Source organism: Ambystoma mexicanum, chromosome 14 (genome assembly GCF_040938575.1).
Source record: "Ambystoma mexicanum isolate Mex_15411 chromosome 14, UKY_AmexF1_1, whole genome shotgun sequence".
Classification (NCBI taxonomy): domain Eukaryota; kingdom Metazoa; phylum Chordata; class Amphibia; order Caudata; family Ambystomatidae; genus Ambystoma; species Ambystoma mexicanum.
The window spans coordinates 313875577-313891123 of NC_090940.1; the positions used below are offsets into that span (position 1 = coordinate 313875577).

The 15547-nt window shown below is 51.6% G+C and overlaps 1 protein-coding gene across 1 annotated transcript in view; it reads left to right on the forward strand.

Annotated features, from left to right (window-relative positions):
* RPS6KA5 (ribosomal protein S6 kinase A5) overlaps nt 1-15547 on the forward strand; it is a 1757411-nt gene that overhangs the window by 497489 nt on the left and 1244375 nt on the right. The window contains exon 7 of the mRNA XM_069637449.1: nt 3393-3476. Coding sequence (XP_069493550.1) covers nt 3393-3476 — 84 coding nt within the window. The remainder of the gene's footprint in view (nt 1-3392; nt 3477-15547) is intronic.

Sequence of the window (15547 nt, forward strand, 5' to 3'; positions counted from 1 at the left end):
GGTGAGCCAGCCGGCTCACCACTTAGCATGTTTGAGTGACAGCTAGGCTGAGTGAATGGGGGTTTTCTGCATAAACGCAGGGCTTTAGGGACTGAAACTTCAGAAGTCGCCACAGGACCTGAGAATCCGACGAGGGAGAAGCTGAGCCGACCTACCACCACGACACCACCGGTGGAGCCCTGCAGAACCGACTCACCACTTCCCGATGACAGAGAAGATCTCCCGGCTGGAGAGGCTTCTTCCCCTGACTGGTGGGCACAACCAGTTTACCTTTCTTCCTTCGCACCTCAGCCCGGTTTGTGGTTGAACTGCCCGTGCCAAGCACCCCGGCAGCCGGATAGCCACTCACCAGTGAACCACGAATCACCGGACCGCTCCTTGTACCTGAGAACCTCTGTGGCTGGTTTCTTCCCTGGCAGTGCAACGGACTCCTTTCTTCCCCATGACGAGATCCTCTCTTCCCCCGGACGAAGCACCGACTTACAACCACTGCCAGGAACAACTGCCCCGCTGGAGCGTTCTCACCACTTTGAGGTACCGCGTCCGCCAGGCCTCCCTTTCTAAAGATTGCTACAAGGTAATAACCCCTTGACCCTCTAACTGGTCCCTTTCCTTGGTCCAACTCCTTTTTGAACCGTTCCAAGGCTTTTGTGCACTGCAACCGTGTGACCTTGGACACATTTCGTTTTGATCCTCTTAAAAGCGGATCCAGCCTATTGACTCTGAATTCACGGTGCTACTTTGCCTTTCTCTCTTGTGTGTTCGTGAAAAAGTGTTGGGATCTGTTTCAATTTATTCTCTGCTTTTCTCTCCCTTTTTTTAAAACAAATTATTTGAGTACCATCTACGTTAAGCGCTCACCGCTGTCTGAAAATAAGTGGGGCTTTACTTAGACTTGTCTAATATTCTTTTAAGGGAGTGTATATCTTTTAGTGACTGTGTTTTTGAATTGCTTACTATTACTGCCTGTGTGTTTTTCTAGATGTGGTTTTAAATAAATAATTATATCTCTTTTACACCCAGCCCTGGTCAGTGTTTACTTGTTCTACTGTGTTCTCTTGACCTATTGTGAATACTCTGTATACTGCCTAACTCTTCTTGAGGGAAGTCTGACTGCTCAGCCACAGCTACCAAGTGAATCTGTGTGGTACAGACTGCTACCAAGTGGGTTTACTGCCAAACACCTGTAGTCCTAAATCTTTTGCAGTGGTCCCAGAGGGAACTGCACAGGTTTTTGCCTAACAGTTCATACTGCATCTGTTTTCTTCCATCTAATATTCAGATAGTGCCACAAGTGATTTTGCTTTGCTACTGTTGCCACAAATTGTTCGTTCGTGCAAGAGGTTAGAATGTTCATTAAGACTCACTGGCTTGTGTCTTCAATACATTTCGTGCTGTAAGGCTTCCACGACTGTCCTTTTGAACTGATACACTTCCTTGGTGAATTTTACCTAGTTTCCCGCCAGCTGAGAATGGAGCTTCACTTGCTTTTGAGACCCCTGGGTGTACACCAGGTCCCCGGCTGTGGTCTCATGAATTCTTCCTGCTGCGTAGTCTCTGCAACTCTGTTCAGAAGGGGGACAACAGTTTTCCTTCACGCTTCCCGCTGCGCAACCTCTGCACTTCAGATTTAGGAGGAAAAGGACCCTCCCAGGACTGACAGTTGAAATCTGCTTTAATCTGGTCCTGGCGCCCTCTCTTTCCTCCAACTTCTGTGTGGACTGCCAACAAAGTGCTGTGCTACTGCGGCTCCAACTCCACCTCAATATAATGGCCTGCACATGGGTGGGCCTTTTAAGCCTATCTGCCTTCTTCAGATGTGAGTCGTTAGTACTAACAAGCTGACCACTCCTTCAATTTCTGGTTTAGTCAAATAACGACAGTAAGCCATTACATGCTTTGGTACTTGCAAAAGATTCTCCCCTTTAAAAAACAAACACCATGTCTCATCCCACAGGATCTCCTCACAACCCTGAGCCTTGTCTCCTCCCAGGTAATCCTCCTGCAGTAAGCGTCTGCCTTTCCCTGGACACCTTGGAGGAGAGTTTAGACAGGGTTTTAGTGAGGGATCCGTAGGATTCATCACAGATATGCGCTCATCCAAATCCAGTAAGCCCACTTGCTCATATTCCATGTTTGGCATTGCATGCTTGGTTTGAGAGGACGGACAGGTGGCTGCATGTAAGAATCCTGTTGATTGCCAGCACATTTTAAGTCCTGTTTCTCTTTCATTAGCCTGAGCTCGGACATTGACCAGGGGAGCAGATAAGTGGCATTCTGAGGCTGCACTGTTTTGTCTTTGTGATACAAAACAATGACTGATCTGATGATGTTGTTTCACTTCTTGTAAATTGATAACATTCTCTCTCCAGTAATTTATAGAGGTCACCGACTTAAATCGGCCGTGGATTCTTGTACATCTTCCTCAAAGGTCACTTTCCTTATCTAGCTGGTTATTTTTTCTGGACTTTGGGAGGGGGTAAACTTGGAGTAAAGAATGGCTGTAAAACATGGGCAGCCTTCCCCGCTCCCCATGTACCTACTCTGCCGCTTACATCATGGAGTGGGGGGGGTGGTCCATGGTCTTCAGAGTCCCATCCCTTAGCCCAGGAGACTCTCCAGATGTTTTGAACTTTGTTACACTGCATAATCTCTCCTGTAAGCTAGCCTCTGCTCTGCTAGTGAAGGTTATTAGGCATGCAAAGTCTGAACACAAAATTCTCATTAACGCAGTGCACCTGGGATGGTTTAAAGGGACCTAGAGGACATTTATGTGAGGGTCTCCTAGGTTTTCTGGTCCGTGGCATTATGGGTAGGCCATGTTCTGCAATGGACCGTCACCATTATTGGTGCATTCTGGATGGGCCACTTTAGCACCCTCTGTCAGAATGGAAGCTTAATTTAGATCAATACGATGACTCCTTGTGTATAGAAACCATTGCTTTAGGTGAAGTTCAATGCATAATTTCTTCACAAGCTGTTCTCTTCACCAAATGACCCACAATGTGTTCTAGGCCTAGAAACTCATATTGCTCCTCGCTTACGACTCGGCTAGAAAACGTATCCAGACCTGTAATCTTAAACTTTTTGAACTGGAAGTTTCACCTGGGTCGATATTGCCCCTGAAATTGCAGTTGAAAAATGTATTTGATAAAAGCATTATTGCGCCTCGTCATTGTGCATTGTGCTACAGGCTTGACTGCACACATTATGATCCAGGTTCTAAATAATTTAATGCTGCACTGATGGCATCAAAGGTATTGTGACATGTGTTTAGAAGTGTTGGTGAAAGTATTTCCATGAATGGGCAAGCTTTAGAAAAAGCATTTCAGAAAGGAAAACCCATCACCCAAATGCAATAACTCACAATAAAATATCTTCTTCATTTTCAGACGGAAAGAACGTATTCCTTTTGTGGTACGGTTGAGTACATGGCACCCGAAATTGTGAGAGGAGGGGATGCCGGACACAATAAGGTAATTCACTTCAATTCATATGTTTAAAACTTTACTTTAATTTCATTTGTGCACCTGCTTGTTTATCATTCAATATGTTTTCAATTGCAGTTTTTATCAAAATAATGCATTTTATTTATCAAATTAATGATTATTCAGTCTATTGTTTTAAAAGGTCCACTTTGCACAACTGCAATGGCAGTCCTTCTGTTTTTCCCTGTCCTTGTGGCATGTGCACACTCCTACCTCCATGCAAGGGAGGGACTGCTCAACACCCCCTCCCACCTGACCATCTGCAAAGAAAGGGGCACCAGGATAGTCGGGTGCCTCCCCAGATACCAAGCTCGGTTCACTCTGAGCTCTTGCTTATTTTCTTTCCTTTCCCTGATATTATAATAATTTAGCATTTATATAGCGCTACAAACCCACTGGTATCTGAGCGCTGCTTATTATTACCCACGGGGTGTGGTGCTCATTTATCGACCTTGGAAGGTTGAAAGGCTGAGTTTGGCCCTGCCGGTATTCGAACCTGCATCAGCAGACTCTGCACAGATGTGAAAGCGAACGCTCTACTCGCTGTGCTATCAGACCGCATACGTCCTCCTATCACTCTCTCCCTCCTCTCCTGCCTGTAAGCCTCTCCCTCTCCTACTCTCCATTCTTCCCTATTCGTTCCCTTTGATGTTCACACAATCTCTCCTATCCCCTCTCCACTCTATACTCTCCTCCCTTTTATACACTACTTTCACTGAGTCACTACTCTAGCTCACTCAGTCAGCCTTCTACTGTATGCCTATCCCCTCAACATGCTCTGTCAAATGCTCTCATTCATAGCCTCACTCTCGCAGTCATTTATTTATTTATTTATTTAAATTTATATAGCGCGCAAGTAACCCATGGGCATTGAGGCGCTGTTACTTGCAAGAGCTTAGTTACAGGCAAAGAGGCATTCATCAGTACATTATGTATTCAACAGGCATAGAGCTGCTGTTTTGGTTGGTACAGTTGGTCATTAAAAACAGTTTATGCACTGGAACATAGGAGATGTATTCAACTGGTGCGAGGAATCTTATGTGAATAAGATGGTTTTTATGGATTTGCGGAAGGTGCAAAGGGAGGCCTCACCTCGGATTATAGGAGGTACGGCGTTCCAGTGAGTGGGTGCGAGATATGGGAAGCTGGAACCGCCAGCTCTGGCTTTTTTTACTAATGGCACAGAAAGCATGTTAGTATATGGTGATCTGGTTGGCCTCGTAGAAGAGACGGGGTGGATCCTTTGGGAGAGGTAGTCGGGGGCAGTAAGGTGAAAGCACTTGTGAGTCAGTGTCAGCGTTTTGAAGATGATCCTTTCTTTTATGTCATGTTCGACTCTCGATATTAATACTCCACCTGCAGCAAATTTTAGCACAAACTCTGCTCCACAGTCCTTTATTCACCTAGCATCTTGGTCAACCTCTACTCCAGCTGACCTCATGCAAACACGCTTTTCTAATTCTGGTTCTTACTGGGTTTTTAGGCCCCTGTCTTCTTTACCTTCCTTTTCTTCTGTCCTCCCATTGGTTACCTTGCTCAACGGACTCTTCAGTCAATCTGGGCTTACTCTTTCTCCTGTGGTTGGGCGACAACACCTAGTAGTTTTAAAACCCCTGGCCCTCTTTACAGGCTTAGCATTTGAATCAGTCGCTTGTTTTGCTGCTGTTGTGGAGATGCAGTGAGTGCCTTTTTGTTGTTTGGACATGCTGTTTGACGGGTGCTGCCATTCTAGAATCACTCGCAAAATAGCTTCATTCTCCAGCATGGGGTCTGGCATGGATTCACATGCTCATGAATATTCCCCGTCGTCAGGCTGGGAATCCTCGGTAAAGAAAAAACCAGTATCAGTTTCGTTTCTGATCTGTCTTTCGTAGTAATAACCAATCACTGGTCTCTGCGTCATACTGACCACAGCCAATGACTGCCCTCTACCTAAGCACCGCCTCTGGCAGCCATCTTCAGATTTTTACCGCACGTTCATGTGTTGGGATCCTCGTGCTATTGCTCTCGAGCGTTAGTGCTTTTTTCGCGCTTTTTCACAAAAAAACTTCGATTCTTTCGGTCAAAAGAGCCTCAAGCTCCACCGATCCTACATCCGATCAACGGGGACCCGTGTCGGATTCATCTGTGCCCCTCAAGGGTGAAGATTTCGTCGAGCTACGCTTCGGAGGACTCCAGAAGCTTCTCAGGCCCGGTCTCGGAGATGGCCCAGGAGAAGGGAAGCTCGACGCCCGGAAAGCTGTTCAGGGTCTGCCCTAGATGCCAGCTGCAGAACGTCTTCAAGGAGGACGAACACTCTTTCTGCCTTTACTGCCTTCATGAGGACAAGACGCACGTGGAGAAGGACTGTGCGTTTTGCGGCAACATGTCGGAACGGACCATGAAGGACCGCCATCAACGTCTCGCCAACTGGCTGGAGGGTAAGAGCCCGTCTGGCGAGAAGAAGAAGAAATCCGAGCGGTCTTCTAAGACCTTTGAGGGCGCCCCGGCGACGGGGGCCCAACATAAGGCCAAGCACCGCGAGTCCGCTGGCACCGGGAGCGCCGAACGGTCGGGCTCTACGGGCGCCAGGCAGGGCGCACCCTCCCCGGCACCATCAACCACGAGCCAACGCTCTGGGTCGGGTAAGAGGAAGGCCGAGCACCCGGCGAAGCTCCTGGAGAGGCCCCGGTCGAGCTCTAAGGCAGAGGAGGAGCGTGGCAGTGCCCCCTCCCTCAAGGATAAGGCGGTGAGCGCACCTAAGGTGGTGAAGGCCTTGATCCATCCGACCAAGCCCTCTATCGAAACGGTCGCGGCGGCCCTGGCTCAGCCTGTGGTGGCTACACCAGTGGTGGCGACCTCAGGGCCCAGAATCTCCCTGCCTCCGCGGAGGGAGTCTTCCTTTGTGCCCATCGATAGGACCCCCGTGAAACCCTCCGTGGGGAAGAAGGGGGGGCAGGGCGTCGTCGTAGATTCGGCCTCAACCTCAGAAGAGGAGCTGATCGAGGTCTTAAGCCACGGCCTAGGCGTGGAAGAAGGCCAGCCCGCCGGAATGGACCCCGACGCAGGTGACGACGACGACATCGTCGAGGATACCGACGGGGCCCCTGCTCGCCCGTCGGATTCCCCTCTGCCAGCGCCGCAAGACAACTCGGCGGCCATTTTGTTGGCCATACATTCCTTATGCTCCGAGATAAGGACGAGGCTACCGTTACCGACGGAGGAACCTCTCCCGTCGGGGGATCCAGAACCGGGACCTTCTGGTGTTCCCCCTACCAAGAAAAGAAGGATCCATCCACCACCTCCTTTTCAACCGTCGCGCCCCGTCCAGCCCTCCTCCCCGTCCACCCGAGGGGATGATACGGGGACTGACACGGCAGCGACGGGTACGGACGACGAGGCATACGACGAGGATTTTCCGTCGTCGCCTCCCACCAGGGCTTCTCCGCCCGACGAGATCGGATCTTTCCACTCCATGATCTCCAGGGCTTCCGAGCTTTTCCAACTCTGCCCTGAGGAGAAGAAAAAGGAAGGCTTCCTTTATCAGCGGCGCGAGGCCAAGAGGAAGACGGTCCTCGCAGTGCCTCTGTTGGACGACATTTGGGATGAGGGCCTTTCCCTCCTCAAGAACCCTTCCACGACGCCAGCTAGAAGAGACCGGTACGAGAAAAAGTACCGGGTCCCGGACACGGCCCCCCTATGCCTCCGGGCGCAGCCTACCCCGGACTCCGTCGTCTCCGCGGCAGCCAGGAAGAAAGCGCGGGGGGGTGCGGCCTCCACATCAACTTCCCCGCCGGACGGCGAGGGAAAGAAATTGGATGCTATGGGACGTAGAGTCATCTCGTCGGCAGCGACGACGATTAAAGCGGCCAACGCCTTGGCTATCGTGGCCCGCTACGACAGGGAGCTCTGGTACAAGATAGCTCCCCTGCTGGATTTTCTGCCGGACGACAAGAGGGCGGAGGCCCTTGAGATCCTGCAGGAAGGTGAGGTGGCGTCGGACCATGCCATCACCGTGGCGACGGACATCGCCGACACTGGGTTCCGCCAGCTGGGCAACGGCGTTTGCCTTCGACGTCGTGGATGGCTCAAAGCTACAGACTTTCGGCAGGACGTCCAGACCAGAGTCCTGGACATGCCCTTCGACGGGAACAACCTGTTTGGGAAGACAGTGGACGATTCCCTTCAGGCCATCAAGGCGGATACTGAGACGGCCAGGGCCCTTGGAGTCCTGCAGCAACGACGAACGCCCTTTCGGAGCGGCGGAGGCAAGGGCGCCTCCAAAGGTTCCGGCGGCGGTTTCGCTTCCTACCGTCAAGCGGCCCGCTCGTCGTCGCAAGAGGCCTACAGAGGACGAGGCAAGTCTAGCGGACCCCGCCGTCGTCGCCAAGGAGGTCAAGGCGGCAAGGCTGCGTCCAAGCAGGATTGAACCGGCCGTGGGGTCGGGCCCCCACCGAAGCACCCCGGTGGGAGGCCGGCTGGCGGGCTTCGTCAGCGTGTGGGAGTCCATCTCCACCGACCGTTGGGTGCTGGACGCCCTGGCCCGGGGCCACGCGCTCGAGTTTCAAAGAAGGTGCCCGCGCGTCCCCCCCGTGGCCAGGAAAGAACTTCACGTCCCTCAACTTCTCCTGGAGGTAAAGGCGATGCTCAGAAAGGGCGCCATCGAACTCGTCCCAAAGAGGCTTCGGGGCTCCGGAGTCTACTCGCGATACTTCCTCGTGAAGAAGAAGACGGGAGGATGGCGCCCCATCCTAGACCTGCGACGTCTGAACAAGTTCATCAAGGCGCAGAAGTTCCGGATGGTCACCCTCCAGCACGTCCTGGGTCAGCTGGAGGAAGGAGACTTCCTATCGTCGCTGGATTTGGAGGATGCCTACTTCCACATTCCCATCCTAAAGGGGCACCGAAAATTCCTCAGATTCGTGGTCCAAGGGCGTCATTACCAGTTCAAAGCCCTTCCCTTCGGACTACGGTCGGCACCCAGGGTATTCACCAAGTGCCTCGCACCGGTGGCGGCGCAGCTGCGCCGCGAGGGGATTCACGTCTACCCCTACCTGGACGACTGGCTCATCCGCGCCAAGACGAGGGAGCTCGCCGTGGTCCACACGGCAAGGACCGTCCAACTCTTCACAGACCTGGGATTCTCCGTGAACTACGCCAAATCCCACCTGGTGCCCGCGCAAGTCGCACTGTTTCTGGGAGCGAGGCTCGACACAGTGTCCCTTCTGGCCTCCCCGTCGGAGGAGAGGACCAGGACCATCTTGGGCAAGGTGCAACGGATGTTGGTGGCCGACGCGGCCAAGGTGAGGTCCATCAAGTCCCTCCTCGGGATGATGTCTTCCTGCATCTACCTCATTCCCATGTGCAGGCTCCGGATGCGCTCGTTGCAAGAATTCCTGGATGCGCGCTGGATCCAGACGACGGGCAGCTTCGAGGAAAGGATCAAGCTCGACGAGAGTTTCCGACGAGCGATACGGTGGTGGGGCACCCGCGCGCATCTGACGGCGGGCATGGACTTCCAGACCCCAGCCCACCAGGAGACTGTGACCACGGATGCCTCCCTGGAAGGGTGGGGAGCGCACACCGAAAATCTGCACGCAAGGGGACTCTGGCTCCCGACGGAGAAGTCCCTGCATATCAACGTCCTGGAGCTCCGTGCAGTGTTTTGGGCCCTCAGGTCCTTCCTTCCGTCCCTCAAGGGCAAGGTGGTGAGGATCTTCACCGACAACACCACCACCATGTTTTACATCAGGAAACAGGGCGGAACCAGGTCCCCAGCGCTGTCCAAGGAGGCGCAGGACCTGTGGCATTGGGCCGTCGCCCAAGGGATTTTTCTGGTGCCGTTTCATCTGGCAGGGATAAAAAACACCATCGCCGACTCACTCAGCAGGGAGCTGCGCTCGTGCCACGAGTGGGAACTACGGCAGGATCTGGTGGATCGCCTCTTCCGACGGTGGGGCACACCCCAGATCGACCTGTTCGCGACGGCAACGAACACCAAGTGCCGGAGGTTCGCCAGCAGGTTTCCCCAGACGAGGAGCATGGGCGATGCTTTCTCGTTCCCCTGGGAGGGCCTGTTCCTCTACGCGTACCCTCCCTTGCCTCTGCTAATCCGGCTCGTCAACCAGCTCAAGAGGTCACGGTGCAGGATGATCCTCGTCGCACCTGCGTGGCCGAGGCAGATATGGTTCCCGGACCTTCTGGACTTGTCAGCGTCCCCGCCGATCAAGCTGCCGGCGGACGCGGATCTACTCTCCAGGGAAGGAGGCGCCATCCTCCACCACGACCCGAAGTCGCTGAACTTGCAGGCCTGGCTCCTGCAGCGCTAGAGTTTGGAGGATACGACATACCAGTCGATTGCAGAGAGGTTCTTGCAAAGGCCAGGGCGTCCTCGACTCTTAAATGCTACGGACACAAATGGAAGAGGTTCTCTGTCTGGTGCCACGCACAGAAGATTAACCCTCTACGGATTACGGCTCCCCAAGTACTGCCGTACCTGCTGACGCTGGCCAAAGCTGGTCTGGCACACGCGTCCATCAAGATTCATCTTGCTGCGATCTCCCGATACACCAGAACCACGGGGCGGACGTCCTTGTGGTCTCATCGTCTGGTGAAAGAGTTCATGAAGGGACTGTTCAGATCGTTCCCGCCGGTGAAGGCTCCGGCCCCGGCGTGGGAGCTCAACGTGGTGCTGACCAAGCTCATGGGACCTCCGTTCGAGCCTCTGCACTCGGCCCCGTTGAAGTTTCTATCGTGGAAAACAGCTTTTCTTGTGGCCATCACCTCCGCACGACGAGTGGGAGAGATCCAGGCCCTTTCCTGCAAGGCCCCGTACTTGACTTTCCACGACACGAGGGTAGTGCTCAGGACGCACCCCTCCTTCATGCCCAAGGTACCGTCGGACTTCCATCTCAACGAACCCTTGATGTTACCTGTGTTCTTCCCGTCGCCTTCATCGCCGGCTGAGAGGACTTTGCACTCGCTGGATGTAGCTAGAGCGCTGAAGTTCTACGTGGACCGCACGAAGGGTTTTCGGAAGACGTCACAACTCTTTGTGAACTTTGGACCTGTCAATCAGGGGAAGGCTCTCTCGAAGGCTTCCATCTCCAGATGGCTCTCCGGCTGTATCATGTGCTGTCACCGGTTGGCAAACCGACCGCTGCCTGGCCGTCCGAGAGCCCATTCCACCAGAGCGATCGCAGCTACCACGGCGTTCCTATCTGGTGTGCCCCTGCTGGACATATGCAGGGCTGCTACGTGGAGGTCGACGCACACCTTCACGAAATTCTACTGCGTCGACCGGGATTCCAGGGAGGAGTCCAGGGTCGGCCAAGCAGTGCTGCGCAACCTGTTCGCCTGAGGTGAGCCTGGTGAGGAGGTAAGATGCTTAATGTTGAGTTTATGTGATGCTTAATGTTGAGCCTTTGCCACCTCCCGTGGTTGTGCATGTGTGTACTGCTATGTATTCTTTATTCATGAGCATGTGAATCCATGCCAGACCCCATGCTGGAGAAGGAACAAGTTACTTACCTGTAACTGTTGTTCTCCAGCATGGGTCTGGCATGGATTCACATGCGAACCCTCCCGCCTACCCCTCTGCGGCTCTTCACTTGGTCATACTGCCACTTCACGTGCTTCCAAATCTGAAGATGGCTGCCAGAGGCGGTGCTTAGGTAGAGGGCAGTCATTGGCTGTGGTCAGTATGACGCAGAGACCAGTGATTGGTTATTACTACGAAAGACAGATGAGAAACGAAACTGATACTGGTTTTTTCTTTACCGAGGATTCCCAGCCTGACGACGGGGAATATTCATGAGCATGTGAATCCATGCCAGACCCATGCTGGAGAACAACAGTTACAGGTAAGTAACTTGTTCCTTCTGCAGGGGATCGTGACTTTCAATCGCTCTATGGCCTTCTGGGACTAGTACACCAGCAATGAAACAAAAATAATTCTGTCCAGAGTATGGTTTGGCAGCCATTGGCTAATTGGCAGTGGTATCACTTCCAACATGCATGGCACATGTGGGGGGGGGCAAAGACTAGGGCTCTTTCAACTCCCTCGTCCCACTTATTAGGCAAGACTGGCTCTGGTGAAAATCCTGGTAGGCCTTCTGCCCAAGGTCAAGAGGGGTCTATGTCCTCCAACCCCCTCTCACAGGGTCATGCCCTGCCACAGTGGCAGAACCTTCTTAATCAAGGGAAGCCTGTTGTGGCAAACCAGGAGGAGGACTCGGACCAATGACTGACATGTTCAAGGGTGTTTATTAAAATTAGAAGAAAGCTCCTATTGTGCCCTATCTCTGAGGGTGTGCCTACCTAGAAACCAAAACTAATGGTGCACGTGAAATAAACGGTCCTTAGTCCAAATCCTATTTTCCCAACTACCCCTACCACAACAAAAAAAGAGGGCGCTGGAGCAATGGCCTCCATCTTCGGCTTCTGCCTGGCCCAATCACTGGATTTCCAGTGGCCTATGTATAAAGGTCCATTGGTATTTCAAAAGACATTCATCTCCTCTCTGCAGCTTCTGTTGTCAAAGTTCAATTTCTTGCATACAGTTTCCTCTTCCTAAGGAAAATGGGGGCTTGCTTCATACAGGTTTCCCAGCCTCGACTAGGTGCTTGAAACCCTCCTAATTATGTTTCTCTATAATTGTTAGGGTTCCTAGTTCTCGCACTCTTCAGTCCCCTGGTTCTCCACTGGCTTTGTTGCCACTTGTCTTGAATAGGGAGTCTGCCCCTCGGGTTTGTCAGGGTCTGTAACCTTGTCCGAATCCCCCAGCCTTGGCTGTCTCGTAGGTTCTCTGGGCTCTAAGATGCCCTATGGTCCTTTGACAGGATCACTTTCTCTCTGCTCGGGTTTATCAGGCTCCTGGAACCTGGTAGGCTTCCCCAGCCTTGACAATCTCAGTTTCTCAGGGCTTTCTGTAGCCCTATGGTCTCTTGACAAGCTCACACTCTATGCTCGAGTTTAGCCGCCTCCCGTAAACTGGGCTTCTCCAGCTTTGACCGTCAAAGTTTCTACCTCGTAATTGTGTCTTTGAATGTATTGTGTCTTCCCACATATTCCTCATTTTAGGATATCTCCATATCCAGCTTTAGCTGCTTCGGAATTCTTTTTCCAGCAGAGTGCGTTGCACATGTTATATCTCATTATGGGCGCTGATTTTGGTGGCGCCGTGGTAGACTTCGTTATGCAGTAGCATTCGCCCATTCCAATATGGCTGCTTGGAAGTCCCATTCCTTTGGTACTCTGACTATTCCCGCTTGTGCAAGGACTCTGCCTCCGTGCGGTCACGTGACGGAATATATGCTGTCTAAAACTGAGCCCCAGTGTGTCGCTACTCCTGAGCATGACGCTTCATAAGTACACCAACTAGGAAAGACTTTGTTCAGTTACTTGTCACTTTACTTGCTCACTCTGTCTTCCACAGAGCTGTTTCACCCGCGGTTTCGTCCACCCTCATCCTTAAACCTCTCACACAGCCCGCTTTTAAAGGCGTTCACTATTCGCCACCCGCGGAATTTAATGCCCGACATACATATTCATTCTTTTGTTCCTCGTATCCGCGGAACCACTGTAGGAACTAACCTTGTATATTTGACACCGAAGCAATAGTGAATTGTCCGGTAGTCATTTCCAATCTATTTTCCACAGCTCTCTCGCAAGTGGAGTCCCGTCACATCAGGATACTCCCAGCCTAAAGATTTGCATTTGCAAACTGCAGGAGTCCCGTCCTTCAGCAGCACTCTGTTAGGCAGAATCCTGGGCAGTGCCCTTAGGGACCACTACACACGATTAAGACTACAGGTGGCAATACAAGTTTTACCTTTTGGTACAAGCCCTTACTACTATGTCAGAGTGGTAGCAGTGGCGGAGCAGCCAGGCTTATCTCAAGAGTATATGAGCAGTAGCAGAGATTACACAAAGGGACCACAATTACTGTGACTCAAGCAAGCACTGACTCAAGGTTTCAGGTAGAAAAATATAAGTACATTTATTTTTAAACCATTCGTTATAAACACAACACTTCTATTAAACTTAAACACAAACCACATGTTAAATATACTACAACTAACCAATTCACTTTGTGGTATCTCTCAAGGTAAGTACCCTGTGTTTGAATGAACCGGTGTTATGAACAAAACACGTTACCGTGAATACGATTGCGATCGCTTTTTGACAGTTCGGTCTACTAAATAAAGGCGTATCGTGACATGAAATGCTACCGGGGCAAAAACACACTTAGCACCTGAGATACCCAGAGGGAGTTGGAGGCAAAAATCGCAGGCAATATTTTGGTTAGGCAGACAGAATCGAGAAACACTCAGAGACAAGAGTTCAAAAGTTAAAGGGCCGGAGCCAGGGTCAAGTGACACCGCGGCCTGTTGCCGAAGATCACACAGTCAGATAGTACACGATTCAACGTAGCCAAGAGGACTTCGATATTGTCAATGTTCGGAAGCAAAAGTTATAAGAAGGAGGGAAGACCAGGGCAATCCTTGGAAATGAAGAAACGTGGTTCACCCAGTTTCCTCAAGCAGAACACTACCTTATTCCAATGGTGCAGCTGGTGCCCTGGCAGTTGTTCCTGTTTGTTTCCCGCAGACCCACGATTCCTGGAGCTTCGTTGTGAAGGAGGAGGTCTGAAGGGGGTCTGCACCACACAGGGATGAAGCCGGCAGCAGCGACAACGAATAAAAGGTGCGCTCCTTAAAAACAGGAGAGGCTCTTCAAATGGCTATCCGGACCACTACAGTTGTGTGCAGCGATTTCGACCAAGGAAGAGGATCCTCTGGCTGTGGGAGATGAGCTGGTTATCCCCACCAGGCTCAAGGGAAGAAGACTCCGGACTGGATCTCCTCTTAGTCGTTGAAGGGTAGATAGCTCAGGACTGCAGCAGGGCTTCACCGGGACGGGGTAGTTGCAGCAGCAGTCGTTCTCTCCGCTTCTCTTTGGTTCCTTGTAGTTCCAGTGGTGACTCTCTGACTTCTAGCCCAAGAGACCTGCCTTTTATGCGCAAAACCCCCATTCACACAACCTGGCTGTCAATCACCCAGCAGGGGGTTGTTCAGCTCGGGCAACCACCTCAGCCAATCATGGCAAAGTGCGACTTGGGTTTCCTAGGATACCCTGTACAGGGGATGACTACACCCCTCCCTCACATTCCGCCCACCTAGACACCCAGGCGCCTGGTGGAGGGCTTCTGAGCAGAAGCCCGCCAAAAGACTGTGAACAAAGAAGGCAAACCTAGTTTGCCGCGCAAAGTAAAACACAAGAAGGACTTTAACAAAAAGAAATGGCGAATAAACCCAACTGGAGGCAAAAGAAAGACGATTTGGTCCAGCGGGTTTATGTTCGAGGCTAATATAATAGCCAAGAACAATACCACGTTTATCTAATCTAATCGCGGTAGGAAAGTTTGGGTAGATACCACTGCCACCAGCCAAGTCTAAATGTTAAGAGCGAAACAATCCTCTAGGAGGTACAGATAAAAAGGGATACAAATTAACCCTTTCCAGTACTCCATGGAAGATGGGGTGTACTGGATCTGTGGTAGATTGACTAAGTAAAGTTAATGGCAACTTTACCCTTTTCTGGGGGACTGTAGTCGGCCTCAGAAATGGAGTCGGGGGAAGTCTCAAGGACAACCCTGTGCCACGGCACTGAAGGTGCTGGTGACACACAGAAAGAAGGGGGCTACTGAAGTGGTGTACTTCAGAGTCCACAATCATAAAAACAGAGAAATACACATGGCAAAACATAGGTAAGAGTGGGGGAAAAGCTCACACTCTTACCAAGTAGAAAAAAATAAACTCCTGAAGTCCAGCAAAGCTGCTGGTGGACTCACTAGGTGAGGGAAATTAGCCATACATGAGAATTCTCCCTAACGCACTCTCATCCATGTAGGTCCCAAGGGAAGGGTAGAGGGTCTTTCTCGTTAGAGATCAATGTATTTACTCTTTCGAGGGGATTGGGTCCTCCGACGTATTCCATATCTATGACAGGTAATGTCCACAGCTGTGCTGCTTCGGAAAATCTTTGGTGTCTGCGTCCTGCGTCGATGACGCCCATGC